Below are 21,163 nucleotides of genomic sequence, written 5' to 3' on the forward strand. Positions count from 1 at the left end.
TCAAAGCAGCCCAGCCAGTGATCGAAGTCGAGGGCTGCGTTCGCTGCCCGTGGATTTAGATCCAGGTACGGTGGTCTGAGGGCTCGCAGCCAAGCCGGCTGTTGTGATTGTTGCGGCTCGGCGTCTGAAGGCTGCTGTGGCTGTTGTGGCGGGGCGTCTGGATGAGACATCTTAAAATTTAGTCAATAAAATTGATATACCTATCAATTCGTCCAATGAAAAGCGACGAGTTAGGAAAGTAACTATAGGTTTTTATTGACTAAATAACAGAGCCCACCCTCATGGGTGATCGGATCCAGCAAGGAGGAATACCAGCCAGTCGACTACCTTTATACCTGGGCAGGTAGGTGGAGCCATGGGCGGAGTCAGTGATGGTCAGCCCAGGTATAACAGTGTGACAAGAGGCGACCTCGTATAGTGATACAACAGTGAGAACAGTGAGAACAATATAACAGTGATAACTATAGTGTAACGATAGTGAACGATAAAAGTGGTTTACCACACCTAGTAAAATTGAAGTCAATGGGAATCGGGGGGAAAACTCTCCACTGGCTGGAGCCATACCTAGCACAAAGGAAGATGGTTGTGGTTGTTGGAGGCCAATCATCTCAGCCCCAGGACATCGCTGCAGGAGTTCCTCAGGGCAGTGTCCTAGGCCCAACCATCTTCAGCTGCTTCATCAATGATCTCCCTCCATCATAAGGTCAGTAGTGGGGATGTTCACTGATGATTGCACAGTGTTGTTGGAGCTGCACTCATCCAGGCAAGTAGAGAGTGGAGAGTATTCCATCACACTCCTGACTTTTGCCTTGTAGATTGTGGAAAGGTTTTGGGGAGTATGGAGGTGAGACACTCGCCACAGAATACCCAGCCTCTGACCTGCTCTTGTTGCCACAGTATTTATGTGGCTGGTCCAGTTAAGTTTCTGGTCAATGGTTACCCCCAGGATGTTGATGGTGGGCGAATTCGGCGATGGTAATGCCATTGAATGTCAAGGGACGGTGGTTAGAATCTCGCTTGTTGGAGATAGTCATTGCCTGGCACGAATGTTACTTGCCACTTATCAGCCCAAGCCTGAATGCCATCCAGGCATGCGGGCATGGACTGCTTCGTTATCTGAGGCGTTGCGTTGCAAATGGAACTAAACACTGTGCAATCATCAGCAAACATCCCCACTTCTGACCTTATGATGGAGGGAAGGTCATTGAAGCAGCTGAAGATGGTTGGGCCTAGGACACTGCCCTGAGGAACTCCTGCAGCAATGTCCTGGGGCTGTGATGATTGACCTGCAACAACCACAACCATCTTCATTTGTGCTAGGTATGACTCTAGCCAGTGGAGAGCTTTCCTCCTGATTCCCATTGACAATATATTGGAAATATATCGCCATCCTTTCATAGTCGCTGGGTCACAATCCTGGAACTCCCTCCCTAACTGCACTGTGGGAGTACCTTCACCACACGGACTGCTGTGGTTCAAGAAGGCGGCTCACCACCACCTTCTCAAGGGCAATTAGGGATGGGCAATAAATGCTGGCCTTGCCAGCGACGCCCACATTCCAGGAACGAATTTTTTTAAATATTAAAATGTTTCAATTTTAAAGGGGGTGCAGGAACAGAGAGACCTGGGGGTGCATGTACATAAATCCGTGAAGATGGCGGGATCCTTGGCTTTACAAATAGAGGTTTAGAGTACAAAAGCAAGAAAGTTATGCTAAACCTTTATAAAACACTGGTTAGGCCTCAGCTGGAGTATTGTGCTCAATTCTGGGTGCCACATTTTAGGAAGGATGTCAAGGCCTTAGAGAGGATGCACAAGAGATTTAGTAGAATGGTACCAGGGCTGAGGGACTTCAGTTATGCGGAGAGACTGGATAAGCTGGGGTTGTTCTCCTTAGAGCAGAGAAGGTTAAGAAGAGATTTGATAGAGGTGTTCAAAATTATGAATGGTTTTGATAGAGTAAATAAAAAGAAACTGTCTCCAGTGGCAAATGGTTCAGTAACCAGATGACACAGATTTAAGGTGATTGGCAAAAGAACCAGAGACGACGTGAGGGAAAAAAAATTGTTGCAGCGAATTGTTGTCATGCACTGCCTGAAAGGGTGGTGGAAGCAGATTCAATAGTAACTTTCAAAAGGGAATTGGATAAATACTTGAAGGAAATTGATTTACAGGGCTATGGAGAAAGAGTAGGGGAGTGGGTTTAATTGGATAGCTCTACCAAAGAGCCAACATAGGCACGATGGGCCGAAAGGTCTCCTTCTGTGCTGTATCATTCCATGATTCTATGAATACTCAAACAAACATACTTTTCACTTACCTTGTTCATATTATAATACTTCCTGTGAAGGCAGCAATGTACTTGTATGAAACAGTTTACATGCAGAAAAAAAGCAAAAATTAAATGAAGAAACTAATAAAAATATCTGCAAGAGGGATGAAGGGAGTGAAAGAGAGTGAAAGCAAAGGACATAATGGGAGAAACAAAAGAGAATGAGGTATGTGAGACAGAGAGAGAGAGAGACAGAGAGAGAGAGAGCAAGAAAGGAGGAAAAGAAGCTAGGAAGAAAGAGAGTGAGGAAAGGCTCGAGGGAGAGAATGGAAAGTCATAGAACCAAAAATACAAAACGGTGAGAAAAAGACAAACAAGATATTTTGTAGTCTGAGATTTTTAGGTCTTGGCAGTCATCTCTGGTGTTATAGTGGCCCAGCGTTCATCACAGTCAATTTCCTATATGCGGTAATGGAGGGTTCAGAATCTCCATTTCCTGTAGGTGACTATATATAGAATCGTGGAGCTGCAGGCTTCAGACACTCAAAAATCCTGTAAGGGCTAATCGACCATGGGAGGCAGTGCAGCCAAGATCAGGGCTTCACACTGTAAGGGCCATTCCACCATGGGAGGCAGCGCAGCCAAGATCAGGGCTTCACACTGTACTCAGAGCCCGTCCTTTCTCTTGCAGGGCAAGCTGGCGCATAACAGGAGGCAGCAGCAACGGACCGGGGGAAGCCGGCCTCACCTTCAAGCCCTCACCGATCTGGAGCAGCGAGTCCAGCGGATTATGGCAGGCCGGATGATTGGCCCCGTCGCCACTGGAGATGCCGACCCCGTTATGGACAGCAATGGTAAGGTCATCACCTTTTTCACATCTCTCCTTCCACTTGTGCCTCACACCAGCATCCTTTGCCACTATCGAACCAATACAGTACATTGCAGCACTCATGCCTCCCTTGCTGCCACCCTGTCCTCACGCTAAAGCCACTCTTGTACCTCCCTGCTTTCAGATGCTGATTCGCCAGGTGAGGAGGTGGGCCTTCAAGCTGCCACTGTGAGTGACTCTGAAGGCGACGACGAGGAGGAAGCCAAACCATCAGTGCCACCCTCAGCCGAGGCAGCCCATGGCCATAATGGGGACACGTCTTCCCTGGAGGGGAGCAGGGGGGAATGGTCTGAGGAGGGTGAAGCTCAGCAGGCTGCAGCAACGCGAGGGGGGTAGGGAAGCTCGGCGGCCTTCTCCCCGGAGGGAGAGTCTGGCCTCGAGTCCTGCTACAGTGAGCGCAGAAGAGGTGCGGCTCCTCGCTGAAATGAGCGCCCAGGCGGAGCACAGGCACACTGAGCATATGGCTGCAGTGGCAAGGATGCCAGATTCCATTGAGTCACTGGCAAGGAGTGTCCAGGGCTTCGGCGCAGCACAGGCAAGGAGTCTCCAGGACTTCGGCGCAGCACAGGCAAGGAGTCTCCAGGACTTCAGCGCAGCACAGGCAATGATTGTCCAGGGTGTCGACGCAGCACAGGCAACGAGTCTCCAGGACTTTGGTGCAGCACAGGCGGCTGCCACGCAAGTGCTTAGTGCTGCAATGCAGTCAGTGGCTGGTCTCATGCAGACGCAGATTGAGGCCACACGAGCACTGACTGCTGCTACCCTTTCTGGATCAGGCACGAATTGCCGGGGCCCTCGCCAGCAGATCGCCAGCAGTCTGTGCTTCAGCAGATTGCTCCGCATGCTGCAGTGCTACCCCATGGGAGTGCCAGTGTGTCGTCCGAACAGGGAGTTGCTGTCCTCTCTCAGGATGACAGCATTCCTGCTGCCAACACTGTCACTTCTCCACTGCGGCTGCCACCACCTGTAGGACAGACTGCTGCCGCCCATGCAGAGTTGGAGCAGTCAGCAGCCGGGCCCTCCAGGCCCAGAGCTGGTCCAGGCTGTCCCTCAAGGGCATCTGCAGTCTCAGTTTCTGACACTCAGCAGCCTTCCCCCAGCCTTGCTGCAGCCACTGGGGTCCCATTGCGGAGGAGCTGCAGGGTGGGAAGGGGCGAATCTCGCAAGCGAAGCAGATCACCCTCAAAGGGCAAAAAGTAGGAGGTGTGACAAAATGCTGTTAAATGTTTTATTGAAGGCCGAGGATCGTGGTCATTTTTTGGTTACTGTTTTGTTCATTGTCTCCAGGTTGTGAGAGCCAGTTATGTGACTGACTGCTTTTTTTGGGGTTCCTCTCTATTACTTTGTCATGCGGGAAGGGCACACAGTTTGTTAAATAAAGAAGTGTCTGTATTCAGAATGTGCATGTTTGCTCTTTGAACTATTTGTTGCCTTGACCAGCTTAGGGGGTGCGGCACAGTTCCATTCATGTTCTTTGAATGGCAGAAGCCATTCCCTCAGAGGGGGCCTAGAACCGACTTGCGATAAGCCGCTGACGGATGGCCCTTGCACTTTGTGCCTCCCTCCCGTCTTGGTGCTGCTGCTCCTCCTCCTCCTCTGTTGGTGCTCCAATGTCTGGTGGCAGTGGCTGAGTCCTGAGGATTGCCAGGTTATGCAGCATGCAGCACACAACAACGAAATGGGAGACTCGCTCAGGTGAGTACTGAAGGGCTCCTCCGGAATGGTCCAGACAGCGGTACCGTTGCTTGAGCACGCCGATTGTGTGCTCACTGATGTTCCTGGTAGCTTGATGGCTCTCATTGTATCGTTCTTCAGCAGGGGCGCTGGGCAAACGGAGCGGGGTCATCAGCCAGGTGCACAGAGGATAGCCCTTGTCCCCGAGAAGCCAGTCTCCTGGGTGAGCCGGGCCAGAAGTCTGGTGCAGGATGAAGGCGTCGTGGCTGCTGCCTGGAAAGCGGGCATTGACAGCGACTATCAGCTGTCTGTGGTCACAGACCAACTGGACGTTCAACGAATGGAACCCCTTCCGGTTGCGGTAATCCTCGGCATTCTCTTGTGGCGCCCGCAAAGCCACATGCGTGCAGTCAATGGCGCCCTGGACCATGGGGAAGCCCGCTATTCTTGCAAAGCCCATTGCGCGCTCTTGCTGCTTGTCCGGGGTTATGGGGAAGGAGATGTACTGCCGTCTCCTTTTTAACAGGGCACTCGTGATTTGACGGATGCAGCAATGCACCGCGAACTGGGAGATATTGGCAATGTCCCCAGTAGCGGATTGAAAGGTTGAAAGGAGCCAGTGGTATAGAAGTTGAGAGCTACTGTGACCTTCACTGCCACCGACAGAGACGTCCTGCTCCTCAGTTGAGGCTGCAAATCTGGCTGAAGCAGGTGGCAGAGCTCAGTGACCACCTCCTTGCTGAATTGCAGCCTCCGAAAACACTGCTCCTCAGACATATTGATGTATGAGAACTGTTGGCGGAAAACCCTGGGAGCGTAAGGTCTCGTGTGCCGACGCCTGTTGGCCCTCCTCCGTCTGGCCATGATTGGCACTCTCTCTCTGCGTCTCTGTGCCCTCTCAATGTAATAGAGAAGCCCAACGTTCCCACCCATTGCAGCCCCCATAGTATGTGGCCACTCAAGGTTATGCCGGTGAAAAAGCAAACCAACTACAAAGTTCTGGTCAGAAGCCAAAAGTACCTCAGCGAGCGCTGACTCAATGCAGAAAGCTCTCTCCCTTTGTCTCTCTGCAAATCTCTCTCTCACAGAAGGAGTGGTCCAAAAATGGCTACCACAAAGAAGCCAGGAAGAGCCCCCTTTAAATAGCGCCCCCCCAGCCCCACAGCGACTGGGAACCGTTCCAGTCAACCAGTCGCTGGGAGCGACAGGCGGAAAGGAGGGGGGTGCCACTTAATTTCCGGTTCGGGGTGCCCCAAGGGCGTTGCACTCTGAAATGACGTCAGGATCTGCGTGCGCAGCTGAGCGGGCGTTGCGGTTTAGTGCCGCCGCTAAATATCTGCTCAATTTCGCGAGAGGCGCAGGTCTCGCCGCGCCCGAGCGCTAGCTGGCTCACGCCCCACTTATCGCCCTCTTAAGGCGCTAACGGGTGGCGCAACCAACTGAATTTCTCCCCCATAGAAGTGTACAGGACAAGAAACAATTACTGCAGTCCATCTGACTGGTCCCAAAGTTCAAAAAATACCATACTAAACTCCAACTCTTACATCCCTCAATCACTTGTCCTGCCTGTCTAACTCCCTCTTGAATATGCCAATACAATCTGCCTCTACTGTCTCCCTGTGCGGTCTATTCCACATATTCACCACCCTCTGTGTGACATAATACAGATTACAGGAAACTTTTTTTTAACCGGAGGTTAAATGTCCGGAAAGCTCTATCCACCGGCAAAATTCAGGAGTCGGTTCAGATAAGTTTTTTTACTTCTCGTTGCTTTTTTTCTCCAGTCGTGGCTCTGCAAGGTCTAGCTGAAGCTGTTGCTTAGCTACAGAGACGCTTGCAAGCTACGCCGACTGTTTTGAAGCTGTTGAGCAACAGGGTTTGTTGCTTCACACGGAGCTCAGAAGCTCCGTATGTTTTAACATTAGCGCTGGTTTCTCCGGCAGTTTTGATGGAACGGCAACAGCTCGGTCCCGTCAGTGCCGGATACCAGAAAGTTTCCTGTATACAGATACTATACCGATAGTGGTGTATTAATGGACTTACTTCACATGACAAAGTTCATTCATGCCAGTGGTGATTCAGAACCATGTCTTTCTTACTTGTGAATCAAACCCAGTTATGTTTGTTACAGATGCAACAGTCTTCATTTAATTTATAAGGCATTTTTGCACTGCCCTTTCTTTTGAAAAAAATGGCTATACTTAAATATTCAGTCTCATAATTATGATTCCGTGCTGAGTAGAGGTCAGCTTATATCGTCTACATTAACATCTGACAAGCTGTTAATTATGCAATAATTTGTGTTTTAATTACTGCAGGATATTAAACAGCTAATTTTGAGCAATAATTAGTCATTTTTAATTATAAGAGGTTGTTAAACAGTTAATATTTATGTAATAATTAGTGATTTAGTGACATCAAGATATAACATTCTTGCAGTAAATCCAGCTACTGTACTACAGACATCTTTGTAATAAATTAATTACTAGATAAGTTTAATGAGAGATATGCATGTGAATTGTCAGTCACAAGAATAGAACCAAATTAAGCTAAACTTGCATTGATAATGGTACAAAATAACATACTGTGTACACCCACCTTTAAAGTCCTTTCCAAAACCCATAGAGGAAGTGACGGCGCTCTTTCTATGTTCTCTGCTGCCAGATTTCTCTTTCATCATCTCATCATCACTGTTTGAATTAGTCGAACCCATTTTCTTTCTTTTCTTCTGTCGAGGTGGTAGTTTTTGGGGGAAAGTGAACATTGGCACTATAACTAGAAGCATGGCAATCGCACAAAGCAAAAATCCACTCCACCTGCAAGGTTTTTTTGGGGGGGAGGAACAAGAAAAGAATACAAGGCAAAAACATGATGAGAATTTGTTTTTGGATTGTTGTGAGACACAAATCAATTCTATAATAAATATTGTGTTGGATCTAGAATTTCATTAAAAACATAAGAATAGGAAAATGTTATTGTATCAAAACACATAAAACTCAAATCTACATGATCAATATAGAATAGGCAAGGTCAAAAATAGATAATAAATAGCCTCCCTGCCAAAAGAAAATTGATACAGGAAGTTCTAGAAATGACATATATCAACCCACACAGATAATAAAACACCGTGGGGGCGAAATTGGCCTCGGTAGCGCCCGTTCTTTGGCGCTAAGAGTGTCATTAGGGTTCAAAAATAGCATCTGCTCCAAGCATGCACACTTCTGACATGAAGCGCGCTGGATGCCATCTTGGTAAAGGGGTGAGAGCATGCACGCTTAACGCCTGCTGGAAGTATGCAGAGCAGGCAGACCAGTGCAACACTGATTTGACACCAGCGCTGCCATTTTGGAACTCCACGCTCCAGCCGACGCCCTCTCTTAACCTCGCATAGCTGAACATGCATTAAGCAACATGAAGGACCCCCCACCAGCGCTATTTAAAGGGATTATCAACTTCTTACAGGTTAGTTGCTGGTTTATTTCCGCTGGCTGTTGATACAATTCTACACAGTTTTGGTGCCTTCCATAGTTGTTGCAAGTTTCAAAAGTTACAGGGAGTGGTCTGGCAGGTGCTGAAGTACTTTTTGCTGATTTCAAGGCTTCTGCACAAACTTGGTGCACTTGGAGGACTTCCTCTTGGAATTGAGAAAGACTGAGAGAATGAGCAGAGGCCATGCAGAGCAGAACAAGCAGCTAGAAGAGGGAGAGGGAGGAGTAAGAGGAGGACGAAGATGAGCAGGAGGCGAAAGAGGATGAAGAGGAAGGGAGGCTACTACCTAGACGGCCACTTTCTGTCCAGGCTGTACGTGAAGAACCAATTCAAGTGCAATACCAGTAACCTCAACCCCGATTCCCCATCAACCAACAGTCCCACTCCTTCCCTTCCCTCTGTTACTGACCATAACATCGTCCTCTTGGCCCCAATGCAAAAATAAAATCCACATTCCAAACCAAATTTATGAATTAAATTATTGCGTATTGCTTACAAACTTAAACTAATCATCCTTCTACATTCCCAAAAGCCTGTCTTCCGTGTGCCTTTGCCTGTCTGAGTGCTCCGACGCTGTGCTACTCCAGTGGCTGCAGCATGGCTGGTGGAAGGCTGCTGACTATCAGTGGAGGAGACTGCAGATGGCCTTGGAGGACGACCTCGAGCAGCTCTGGGCCTAGAAGGTCTGGCTTCAGACTGTACCATCTCGGCCTGGGCGAGAGTAGTGAGGGCTGGCTGCCTGACAGGCAACCGCAAGGGCACTGGTGGAGTGGCAGGGGTGGCATCACGAATGCTGTCCTCTTGAGAGAGGACAGCAGGTTCGTGCTCCATGGGGCGGCGCCTCAGCAATGCTAGTAATCTGATGGAGGACAGATTGTTGAACTGCTGTGACACTCTGCAAGTCCCTTTGAACAATAGTATCCACAGCCATGATGGTCGGACTTTTGGTGGAAGCTGCTTGTGCTGCAATGGAAGCGGAGACATCGGCCATCGGATGGTGCATCATACTTGGGTCCACAAGTGTGTTGATGGAGTTGACCACCAGTTCCTTGCTGGACAGGATCGGCTCGAAGCTCTAGGAAAAGCGCTATGCAAAGTTGCTGCCAGACTCCTCCATGCTCCTTGACATTAGTCATAGAGTCATAGGGCTCGAATTTCATCGAGCTGTTGAGGTAGGATTGGAGACGTGTGGGGGTTAAAATCGCGAAATCAGGGGGCACGAACCCATCCTGCCCTCAACCCGCCTCCATGCCTGTTTCACAGGAGGCAGGTGCCCGACCTGTGCTCGGAGCCGCCTCCCCGAGGCGGAAGGGGATTAGTGCCAATTAACTGCCTGTTAACAGGCAGTTTTTAGCCTAATCCCTATTTTTATCCCTGAAGTATGGGCTTCCCAACGGCTTCAAACCACGCCAAGTTAGCAAGGCGGACTGTCGGGCTGAAAGACTTGGAGGGTTTGAGATGTCCGCTGTTCAGGTGAGTGATGGGTGCATGAGTGCAGAGGTAAGTGTGTTTGGTATGTGTAAAGTGTTTAAATAAGTTTTACTTACCTTTGCAGCCTTCCTTCCTTCAGGTCTCAGGAGTCCCTCATCTTACTGGCACAGAAAGCAGAATGGCTGCGAGCTGTCAAAATCTGCAGCATTCTGCTTTCTGTTCTGGAGAGATCTCTAAATCAGCCTGAGAGGAAGGAATTAACTTAGGGTACAGATTGTCAGTGTTTGACAGCTTCAAAGAGCTGTCAATCGCTGATATTTCATCTGTCAAAAGCTCTTGACAGATGAAATGTCAATCTGTGACGTCACCTGTTGCCGGGTGGCCCTTAATTGGCCTGCTGAGCCCGCTGGGTGGGCTCAACAAGGTCAATTAAATGAAAATCGAGTAAGTTGGCCACAACTCGATGGAGGCGGGACGACAACCCCAAAAGTTGTCGGCCCGCCACCTACACGCCTCCATTGATAAAATCCAGCCCATAGAATCATACAGCACAGAAAGAGGCCCTTTGGCCCATCATATCCGCGCTGGCCATCAAGCCCTGTCTATTCTAATCCCATTTTCCAGCACTTGGTCGGTAGCCTTGTATGCTACGGTGTTTCAAGTGCTCAGCTAAATGCTTCTTGAATGTTGTGAAGGTTTCTGCCTCTACCACCCTTTCAAACAGTGAGTTCCAGATTCCAAACTCCCTCTGGGTGAAAAAGAGTATCTCATCACACTCCTTACTTGTGCCTTGTAGATGGCGGAAAGGCTCTCGGGAGTCAGGAGGTGAGACACTCGCCGCAGAATACCCAGCCTCTGACCCGCTCTTGTTGCCACAGTATTTATGTGGCTGGTCCAGTTAAGTTTCTGGTCAATGGTAACCCCCAGGATGTTGATGGTCGGGGATTCAGTGATGGTAATGCCATTGAATGTCAAGGGGTGGTGGTTAGACTCTCGCTTGTTGGAGATAGTCATTGCCTGGCACTTGTGTGATGCAAATGTTACCTGCCACTTATCAGCCCAAGCCGGAATGTCGTCCAGGTCTTGCTGCATGCGGGCATGGACTGCTTCATTATCTGAGGAGCTGCGAATAGAACTGAACACTGTGCAATCATCAGCGAACATCCCCACTTCTGACCTTATGATGGAGGGAAGGTCACTGATGAAGCAGCTGAAGATGGTTGGGCCTAGGACAGTGCCCTGAGGAACTCCTGTAATGATGTCCTGGGGCTGAGATGATTGACCTCCAACAACCACAACCATCTTCCTTTGTGCTAGGTGTGAGAGTGAGGCTTGCAACAGTGGTAAGTGTGTGAGGGTAAGAGGAAGCATATCAATGTTATGTTTGAGTCCTGATTGATAGAGATTGCTGGTAGGTGAGTGATGGGGGTGTGCTGAATTGAGCAGTGGCTGAGGCTAGTGGTGCAGTTGGTAGGATATGGCATTTGAAGCTGCATTCACTGATCTTGACCACTCGTGTGAGGTCATTAAACTTCTTGTGGCACTGCATCCAGGTCCTCGGGGCTAAACTTCTGGCATTGACCTCTGCGGCTATCTGTTCCCACTGCCTTCTTATCATGTGTCTGGCGGGCCTCCTGCTCCCCCTGCCCTGTGGATACAGGACATCTCTCTGCCTTTCCACCTCCTCCACCAAGACCTCCAGTGCAGTGTCGGAAAACCTTGGAGCCTGCTCTCTCCCATGGTCAGCCATTGTTCTTTGTTGCACAACACTATTCCGAATGATCTCAGCACCTCCAGCAGCCACAATGCATCTTCCCTTTAAGAGGTGCAGGCTAGCTTTAAGTAGTACTAGCAAGTAACAATATTGGGCCCCCTGCTGATGTGTGCAGCCAATGAACAGCGTGGTTAGTGTTGACTGCACGCAGCAATAATTATAATGAGCAGGCAGCACGAAGTTGGTGAGCTGCCTGCATTACTTTGAACGGGCGCGGGGTAATCGTGCATCACAATCCCCTCTTCTGGGGCTATCCAATTTAGGCCCCACAGAGGCAAAAAGAATATTTATAGAAAGCAAGATTGACTCAGGCTAGTTTCAAAGGTACGGTGGCCTACCTCAGGAGCGAGATACAGTATAACCCCATTCCAGTCAAATATTCAATCCTAACAAAAGTTGGTTGGTAATCAGTATCATTATTATCAATAAAAGAAAATAATTCAGCAGTCCTGTATCATGTTTAAACTGTGCAAAATGAGAGACAATCAACATTTATTACAAGTAAAACACCCCAATTCTTACAATAATGGTATGCTTGAAGTATCCAAAATGTCTGATTTTCATATGGGAGCATCTCTATAAAGGATGTGCTGCTTTAGCCTTTTCAAATCTAACATCAATGAATGATTGCAATGGACAGTTTCAATGTTTGCTTAGAGTCAGCAGGTTCCTCTCTCCCAAACAGAAATTGACAACAATGAGCCTTTAACTGGGTCAGCTATAACAAGTGTAAGACAGAAACAATCAACTCTGTTAAACTCTCTGCCACAATGTGCCTCCCACTGATCCTAATTGTTCCAACAGTTTGCATTGCCTTGGGTTTTCCCAAATCATTTCATCTCCTGAGGGACACACATTACCACAAGTAAAAACAAGGATCCTTGGATTTAAACAGCAACAACTTGTATTTATATAGCGCCTTTAACATAATAAAACGTCCCAAGGCGCCTCACAGGAGCACTATAAAACAAAATTTGACACCGAGCCACACAAGGAGATAGTGGGGCACAAAAGTGATAGGTTTTAAGGAGCGTCTTAAAGGAGGAAAGAGAGGTAGAGAGGTGAAGAGATTTAGGGAGGCAATTCCAGAGCTTAGGGCCTAGGAGTTAATGAGAGTGATGAATTTAAAGTAATTAAGATCAGTGGAGAAAAAGTACTTCAGAAACTAATGGGACTAAAAGTCGACAAATCCCATGGACCTGATCGCCTATATCCTAGGGTTCTAAAAGAGATAGATAGATTTTTACAGAGTCAGCTGTGGCTCAGTGGGTAGCACTCTCTAGGTGGGAGGGGCTAGGAGTGAGCAGGTGTTACTGGTTGCCTGATTGCTGCAGGGAGTTGGAGTGAGTTTGTAAAATGTTGGTGGTGGGTTTTTTTTTCAGGTTTTATGGCCTTTTTAGCCCATAAACAACAGCCAGATGGCTGCTGAGGGGTCCGGAGTGCCCAAGATGTGTTCCCAAGATTAATTTAATTAGGGGAGAAACTGTGGTTGGAAGGGAAAGAAAAAGGCCCAAAGATTTGGGCCGGAACCCCAGGAGGTTTGGAAAAGAAAACACGGTGGTGGTTCAGTGCGAGGATAAGGAGATACGAGCTTGGGATATTATCCAAGCGGTACATGAGGACTGTGGCGAGGGAAGCTGCTTTGCCTGCCGACCAAAGCCAAATGTTGGGTTTGAGGTGACGGTCAATGGCCGAGAGTAGGTGGAAAGACTTTTACTCAGTTTGAAAGTTGCCGATAATTTTTTGGAGGTATCTCTGCTATATTCGGAAGAGGTGGTGGTCTCATTCTTAAACTTGTCAGTTTATATTGAGGACGATGTGCTAATCAAAAAGTTGGAGTCATGGGACATTAAAATTTGCTCAGCAATAAAGAGGACATACTATCCAGGAACACGGGTAGCAGATGGAATCCGTTACATAAAGGTATGGTTCCCAGAGGGGGTGAAGTCATTACCGTACAGCATGAAATTCAAGACAATGGAAGGAGTGCAGTACTTCCGAGTACTGCATGATAACCAAGTGATGGTTTGTTATTATTGTCTTGGATACGACCATCTTGTAAGAAACTGTCCAGACTTGTACTGTTATAATTGCGGCGAGTCTGGACACATCGCTCGGCGCTGCAAGGCGGAGAGCTGTGGGGTGTGTCACAAAGGCCCCACCCGCTGTGAGTGTGAGGCAGAAGGAAGCTCTATGAGTGACGAGGAGATGGGAGAAGGAGCAGGAGGTGTGAGTGGAACGGCCGGAGGAGTGGAGCAGTCGGAGGACACAGCTGGTAAATTGAAGGAGAAAAGAGCACAGGAAGAGGCAGAAAATTGCGGAGCAGAGAACAGGATGGAGATGGTGGAAAACACACCAAGTACAGTGGAAAACAACAAAGACAGCAGCGGGCAGCAAGGGCCGAGTGCAGACTCGAGCCTTAATACGGTTCAGCTCTCCCTAAAGAATCTGGTGTCCACGGGGGGAGAGGAGGCAGGAGCGGTGTGCGTGGTAAATATAAGTACTCCAAAGAAAGATGGGGAGTCGGACATCTTGGTGAGCAGGAGGGGGCAAGACAAGGAGAGGGTGCAAGAGACAGGAGCCTTAAAGGGGCAGCAGGATGGGAGCGGCGAGACAAAGACGGCAGAAGGGAGCAATATAGGTGCGCCATTGTCCCAGAGAGAGAAGGATCAGGGAGCAAGGGTCAGAGGTGGAGATGAGGTCGAAGGGAGCGGCACTGTTGGAGAAACCGCGATAGCAGGAAGACTCTCTATGGGAGATGAAGTATTTGATGGGGAGCAGGATTATGTATCTGATGGGGAGCAGGCACAGAGAGTTACAGAAGAGCTTGAGAGTGAGGAATTAGAGGGGGACAGAGACATGGAAATGGGGGGTGAAGTGGCATCATGTGGAAAGGGAAAGGTTAGTGAGGGGCAGAAGGAGGAAGAAAGGGCAGCTCCTTGGCCCAAACTTAATGCAAGGAAGAGGCTGAAACAGCAGGGAAGGTTCAAACAGGAGATGAAAAAGAGTCAGAGGCTGCAGGAAAAAGCAACAGCTGGCCGAAAAGTTGGGAAGGAGCATGAGAGGAGGGAGGGGCCAGAGATTAAATGATGGGGACATTATCAGGCATACTTCCCTTCTTTGGAGCCATGATTACATTGGTCTCGATTAATGTGAACGGACTGAGGGGTGAGAAGAAATTGCAGCAGTTGTTGCAGGGTTTTAAAGGCACGGACTTGTTGTGTCTGCAAGAAACCTTTTGGGATGAGGATATCCTAGAAAGAGTTCAGAAGGTTTGGAAGGGAGAGGTGTTTGCAAGCTGTGTAAACATTAACCGTAGAGGGGTGGCTGTTTTGGTGAGTCCGTCCATAAAAGAGAACGTTGCCTTGGTGGACAAGGACACTGAGGGGAGATTTTTACATCTAAGGGTAAAAATGGAGGAATTTAATTGCGATCTCTTTAATATCTATGCACCGAACGACCATTGCAAGCGTCGTGAGTTTTTTCGAGGGTTATTCACTGAAGTGGCAGAGGTGGAAAATCCTTGTATAGTGGGGGATTTTAATGTATTTTTATCTTGGCTGGACATTTCAGCCCAGATGACCTTTAAGGATGATAACTCCAGAGGGATGATTGTAAAAATGATGGCAAATTTAAATTTGAGAGACTTATGAAGGGACCGGAACCCCATAAAAGAGAGTTCTCTAGAACAGGTTGGGTGGGTGATGTTTTAAAACAGAGCCGAATAGATTTTGTGTTAATGCGGGAAGGGTTAAGTTCGGAGGTGATGGAGATTTATTATAAAAAAGTATTTTTTAGTGACCACTTGGCTTTGGTTCTTAGAATTAGGAACAGCAGAATTAAGATCGGTGCAGGGGTATGGATTTTAAACAATCAATACCTGAAAGAAATTGCTTAAAAAGAAGGGATTTTAAATATAATAAAGAATGCTCGGAAGAAGCCTTTGTTCTTGAACGAAAGAAGAGTTTGGTGGGACAATTTCAAATATGAGGTAAAAGTTTTTTCGGTATGTTATGGGAAAAAGAGAGCGGCAGCTAACTGGCGTAGAGAAGAGAATATAAACAAAAGGTTTACGGATGTCTGTAAAGCAGTTGACGGAGGGGATAAGGGAGCTGAGACTAAGTTGCGGGTGCTAAAGGAAGAGTGGGAATTATTGCAAGCTGAAAAATGCAAGGGGGCTATTCTCTGTGCAAAGGCTAGAGATGCATTGGAGGGCGAAAGATGCACTAGATATTTTCTAGAGCAAGAGAAGCTGTGACAGAGATTATCATTAATTGGAGAGTTGAAGGTTGGGGAGAAGATCATTCATTAAAGTGGGGAGATTTTAGAGGTGCCTAGCAGCTTTTATCAAGAGTTATATACAAAAGAAGACATTTCCAATTTGGCAATGGAGAAGGTTAGTGCTTTTATTGAAGAGGGTTTAAAGGAGGATGAGAGAAGCATGTGTGACAAAGAAGTAGGATTAGCGGAAATAAAAGTAGCAATAAGTGGAATGAAGGGGGGGCGGGGGAAGCCCAGGGTCCGATGGACTAAGTGCAGAATTTTATAAAGAATTTTTTGAGATTTTAAGTCCATTGCTCTTAGAAGTTTTTAAGGAAATTAAAATTGAGGGAAGCCTGGCCCCATCTATGAGGAGAGGTGTCATAAGCTTAGCTTGTATAAAAATAAAGGGGATAGAAGGGATCTGAAGAATTGGAGGCCCATCACATTATTAAATGTGGATTATAAGATCTTGGCGAGGGTTATGGCAAATCGTATGAAGGCGGTGTTGCTGCAGATAGTTTTGCCCTCTCAGTCCTATGGAGTCATAGGCCGGGACATCGCAGACTCTGTGGTCTCAATCCGAGATGCGATAGAGCTCATAGAAGAGAGTGGGAGGGAGGCTTATGTATTAAAGATAGATCAAGAGAAAGCCTTTGATAGGGTCTCTCATGAATTTTTATTGAAGGTTTTGGAAGCATTTGGTTTCGGGGAAAATTTCATTGAGTGGATAAGGATTTTTTATTCAAACATATTTAGCTGTGTTAAATGTAATGGTTTTTTATCCAAGTAATTTCCGATACAGAGATCAGTGAGACAGGGTTGCCCCCTGTCCCCATTGTTGTACACATTGGTAGCATAACCATTAGGTTACATGATGTGAAAGGAACAAGGTGTAGTTGGGATTGCGGTTCCTGGTTCTGGGCTGGTGTTGGTGATACACCAATATGCAGATGACACAACCTTAACATTGAGAAATGGGGAGTCAGTGAGGAAAGCTATGGATGTAGTGGAGGAATATTGTAGAGCTTCAGGAGCCAGAGTGAATTATAGTAAGTCCCAATGCCTGGTTGCAGGGAGGGGTAGGGGGGAATGATTGGGGGAAAGTCCCTTTAAGTGGTGGAGGTTTTGGAAGTTCTGGGGGTGCATATGGGGTGCAAGAAAGACAGGGATGAAGTGGATCGATTAAATTGGGAACCGAAGGTTATGAAAATTTAAAAGATTTTGGGAAGATGGGAAAGAAGGTGGTTGAAAGTGCAAGGAAGAGCGACAGTGATGTCTGCTCGCGTGCTATCTAAGCTATGGTACTTATTGTCAGTGGAGGATATCCCTGAGTGGGCGGAAAAGTCCATCGGAGAGGCTTGTGTGAGGTTTTTATGGGAAGGGAAACCAGCCTTGGTGGCTTACAATACCATCATTGGACGGAGAGATCGGGGAGGACTCAATTTCCCAGATATTGATTTGAAGAAAATATCCTTTAGAATCAAATGGGTGAAGAAATTTCTTCAGAAGTCAAATACAAGTTTTTGGAAGAGTTGTTTCGAGCATTTTTTTAAATGAAGTGGGATAGGAGGGCAGGGGATATTGTATATGGAATACAATAATATGTTTTTGAAATCGATTAAACTTCTCCCTAGGTTTTATAAGGGAGTGGTAGAGACTTGGGCCCAATTTTTAAAAAGTGTGCAGTTTATGCCCAAGTGGGCTGAGGAATTTTTAGAACAGCCCTTACTTTTGAACAGGCGGGTCAACATCGAAGGAGAGGTTTTATTTAATCAAGCTTTTATAAAAGCTGGTATTATATGTGTGAAAGATGTATTATACGAGGTAATTCCAGGTTGGTTGCCGGAAGCGATAGTGAGGGACATGGTGTGGGAGGAGGATCAGGAGGTAGAGGAAAAAGCAATAGGGATCATGTATGAGAAGATTGTGAGGGCATTGCCACAGGATTGGATGGAAGAAATAAATGCGGAAATCTCCAAAGGAAGTAAAATGCGTCCTGCTTTTCCAAGCTTTCTGCTGGAGAAAGGGAGAGAGTTGGTCCAATTTGACAACTGCAATACTCGAGATTTCTATGAGGTATTTAGAGAATGGAGATTCAAGACACCTGCTGCTCAGGAGTTTTGGCAGAGTATATACCCACAGCTGGACTTCAACAGGATTTGGAAGGGAGTGTGGGCAAATTTTAAATGTCCAGAGTGGATTGAACTGGATTTCAAATTGGCTCATAACCGGATTTTTACCATGACGGTCTTGTGCAAGATTGGACAGTGGAGGGGGCAACTTGCCCAGTGTGTGGGACACGGGATGAGACTCTGTCCCATTTACTGGTGTTATGTCCACAGTAAAATGATTTTAAGTACAGGAAACTTTGTTATATCCGGCACCGACGGGACCGAGCTGTTGCCGATCTATCAAAACTGCCGGACATACAAAGTTAATGTTAAAGCATGCGGAGGTTTTCATCTCCGTATCTGACAACAAACACTGTTGCTTAGCAACAGCTTGTAAACAGTCGGCCCGTACCTTGGAAGCGTCTCTGTAGCTTAGCAACAGCTTCAGAGAGACTTTCCAGAGCCTGACTGTTGAAAACAAAGCCACGAGAAGAAAAAAAACCTAACAAAACGGCTCCTGATTTCTGCCGGTAGATCGAGGTTTCCGGACATACAACCTCTGGATAAACTAAAGTTTCCTGTACTATGTTCAACAGTTGTGTGAAGTTTTTTTGCTGGGTGGGGACCAAAGAGCGAGAATGGGAATCCTGAGGGACTCAATTTTGAGATGGGGATTGCAGGAGAGTCTGCCCGAGTTTAGCGGAGCGGCAATTAATTTAATGTTCAGTTTGGCTAGATTTGTGATTGTGCAAAGAAGGAATGCTCTGTTTTTTAAGATAAGGAGAATCAATCTAAAAGAGTATTTTAAATATAAGCTAAAAGATCATTATAAGGCTCTGTGGATGTTTTATTCAGAAAGGAATTTAAAGATAGTATTTTACAATCAATTTTTAAAGTACAATCGATTAATATATGTTACAGGAGACAAATTAAACTTCAGGTTTTGATGTTAAAATGTGGTGGCAGAATGGCTGTGCAGCGCGGCGGAATTGATTTGTATGATACAATGAAATGATCACGAAGTTGTAAATGTTCTTAATGTTCAATAAAGTATATTTAAAAAACAGTGGGTAGCACTCTCGCCTCTGAGTCAGAAGGTTGTGGGTTCAAGACCCACTCCAGGGACTTGAGCGCAAAAATGTAGGCTGACACTCCAGTACAGTGCTGAGGGGGTGCTGCACTGTCGGAGGTGCCATCTTTCGGATGAGACGTTAAACCTGCTCTCTCAGGTGGATGTAAACGATCCCATGGCACTATTTGAAAGAAGAGCAGTGGAGTTATCACCGGTGTCCTGGCCAATATTCATCCCTCAATCAACATCACTAAAAAACAGATTATCTGGTCAGTATCACATTGCTGTTTGTGGGAGCTTGCTGTATGCAAATTGGCTGTTGCATTTCCTACATTACAACAGTGACCACACTTCAAAAGTACTTCATTCGCTGTAAATCACTTTGGGATGTCCGGTGGTCGTGAACGACACTATATAAATGCAAGTCTTTCTTTCTATTTTTGGATTTTTGGACTCTAGGGGAATCAAGGGATATGGAGATCGGGCAAGACAGTGGAGTTGAGGTCGAAGATCAGCCATGATCTTATTGAATGACGGAGCAGGCTCGAAGGGCCATATGGCCTTCTCCTGCTCTGAATTCTTATATGTCTTATGTAAGAGTTGGCTGCAGAGATAGTGGATGCATTGGTTGTGATCTTCAAAAATTCCCTAGATTCTAGAACTGTCCCAGCGGATTGTAAGGTAGCAAATCTAACCCTGCTATTCAAGAACGGAAAGAGAGAGAAAATAGGGAACTAGAGAGTAGAGATAAACGGGTAATTTCCCGGTTTACAGGCTGTAACTAGTGGGGTGCCGCAAGGATCAGTGCTTGGGCCTCAGCTATTTACAATCTATATTAACGACTTAGATGAAGGGACTGAGTGTAATGTATCCAAGGTTGCTGGTGATAGAAAGCTAGGAGGAAAAGTAAGCTGTGAGGAGGACACACTGGGCTAAAATTTCAGGGGTTTAAAGCCACCCGTTGCACCAGATTCGGGGGGGGAAAATGGTGGCCGCCACTCTTCTGCCTGCTACCAGCGGTTCCCACGGCGGCCACCGTTTTCGCATGGCCAGCAGCGCTGACGATGTCGGTGCTCAGCAAAATTATGTAGATGATGCAGATCATGACGTCAGTGAGTGTGCAATGCTCAACTGATGCCCGATCTGCGAGTTTTGGCTTCGCTGCTCCACTTACCGACATGCCTTAAGTGCGACCAGCTGAGCAAGCGTTGACCATTAGGAAGGAGGCTCCAGCAGCGTTATCTAAAGAGATCATCAGCAACAACTTGCACCTGACATGTTTCTGCAGTTTGACTGGCTCTGTGCAACTTTCTGCAACTCCAGCAGCTTTATTAACTTCTTTCGAGGTCCTCAGGTAACAGGGAGTGTTGCTGCAGTGAAGAACACCTTCATTCTGATTTAATGGCTTCTGCTCACAACACTTGCTCACAGTCATGGGGGCTGTACTGGTAGTTCCCCTCGCACCCGAGTATCTTAGCGAGAGGGAGCGGAGGCAGTGACGAAGAGATGATGCGCGCAGAATGAGGTGGAGGAGGGCCAGGTGGGCTCTCAACAGGAGGCCTTACCCACCTAGGGTCTTCAGAGAGCACTTCTCTTATATCCACAAGCGAGGAGCCGTGCATTAGGAGGCTCCGCTTCACCAAGGAGGTGGTCCCAAAATTCTGCCACTTCCTGCAACCAGACATGCAGCCTGAAAGCAGGGCAACCTCGGCTCTCCCAGTGGCAGTCAAGGTCACCGTGACCCTCAATTTCTTCGCCAGCGGAACCTTCCAGTCTGCAGCAGGAGACATAGCTAACATCTCACAGTTTGTCGCCCATTGCTGCATCCGGAAGGTCACTGCGGCTCTCTACACCAGGAGAAGGGACTACATTTTCTTCTCTCTGAGCAGAGAAGCAGGACTAACGCGTATGTGGCTTTACCAGGATAGCGGGCTTCCCCATGGTGCAGGGCGCTGTCGACTGCACCCACATGGTTTTGCAGGTGCCACATAACAGTCCTGAGATGTTCCGTAACCGTAAAGGCTACCACTCACTTAATGTGCAGTTGATGTGTGACCACGCCCAGTGCTTCCTGATGGTCAATGCCCACTATCCTGGCAGCAGTCATGATGCCTTCATCCTACGTTATTCCGGTGTGCCAGCAATCTTCCAGCCACCACATGAAACTCGAGGGTGGCTGCTTGGAGAC

General features: G+C 47.3%; 1 protein-coding gene across 1 annotated transcript in view; it reads right to left on the minus strand.

Annotated features, from left to right (window-relative positions):
- The window catches only part of slco5a1 (solute carrier organic anion transporter family member 5A1), a 398,244-nt gene that overhangs the window by 131,280 nt on the left and 245,801 nt on the right, over positions 1 to 21,163 (minus strand). Inside the window, exon 3 of the mRNA XM_085993128.1 lies at positions 7,434 to 7,651. Within this exon, the coding sequence (XP_085849254.1) occupies positions 7,434 to 7,651 (218 nt within the window). The remainder of the gene's footprint in view (positions 1 to 7,433; positions 7,652 to 21,163) is intronic.

Source organism: Somniosus microcephalus, chromosome 7 (assembly GCF_052327205.1).
Source record: "Somniosus microcephalus isolate GS21.2 chromosome 7, FLI_Smic_1.0, whole genome shotgun sequence".
In the NCBI taxonomy this organism is placed as follows: Eukaryota; Metazoa; Chordata; class Chondrichthyes; order Squaliformes; family Somniosidae; genus Somniosus; species Somniosus microcephalus.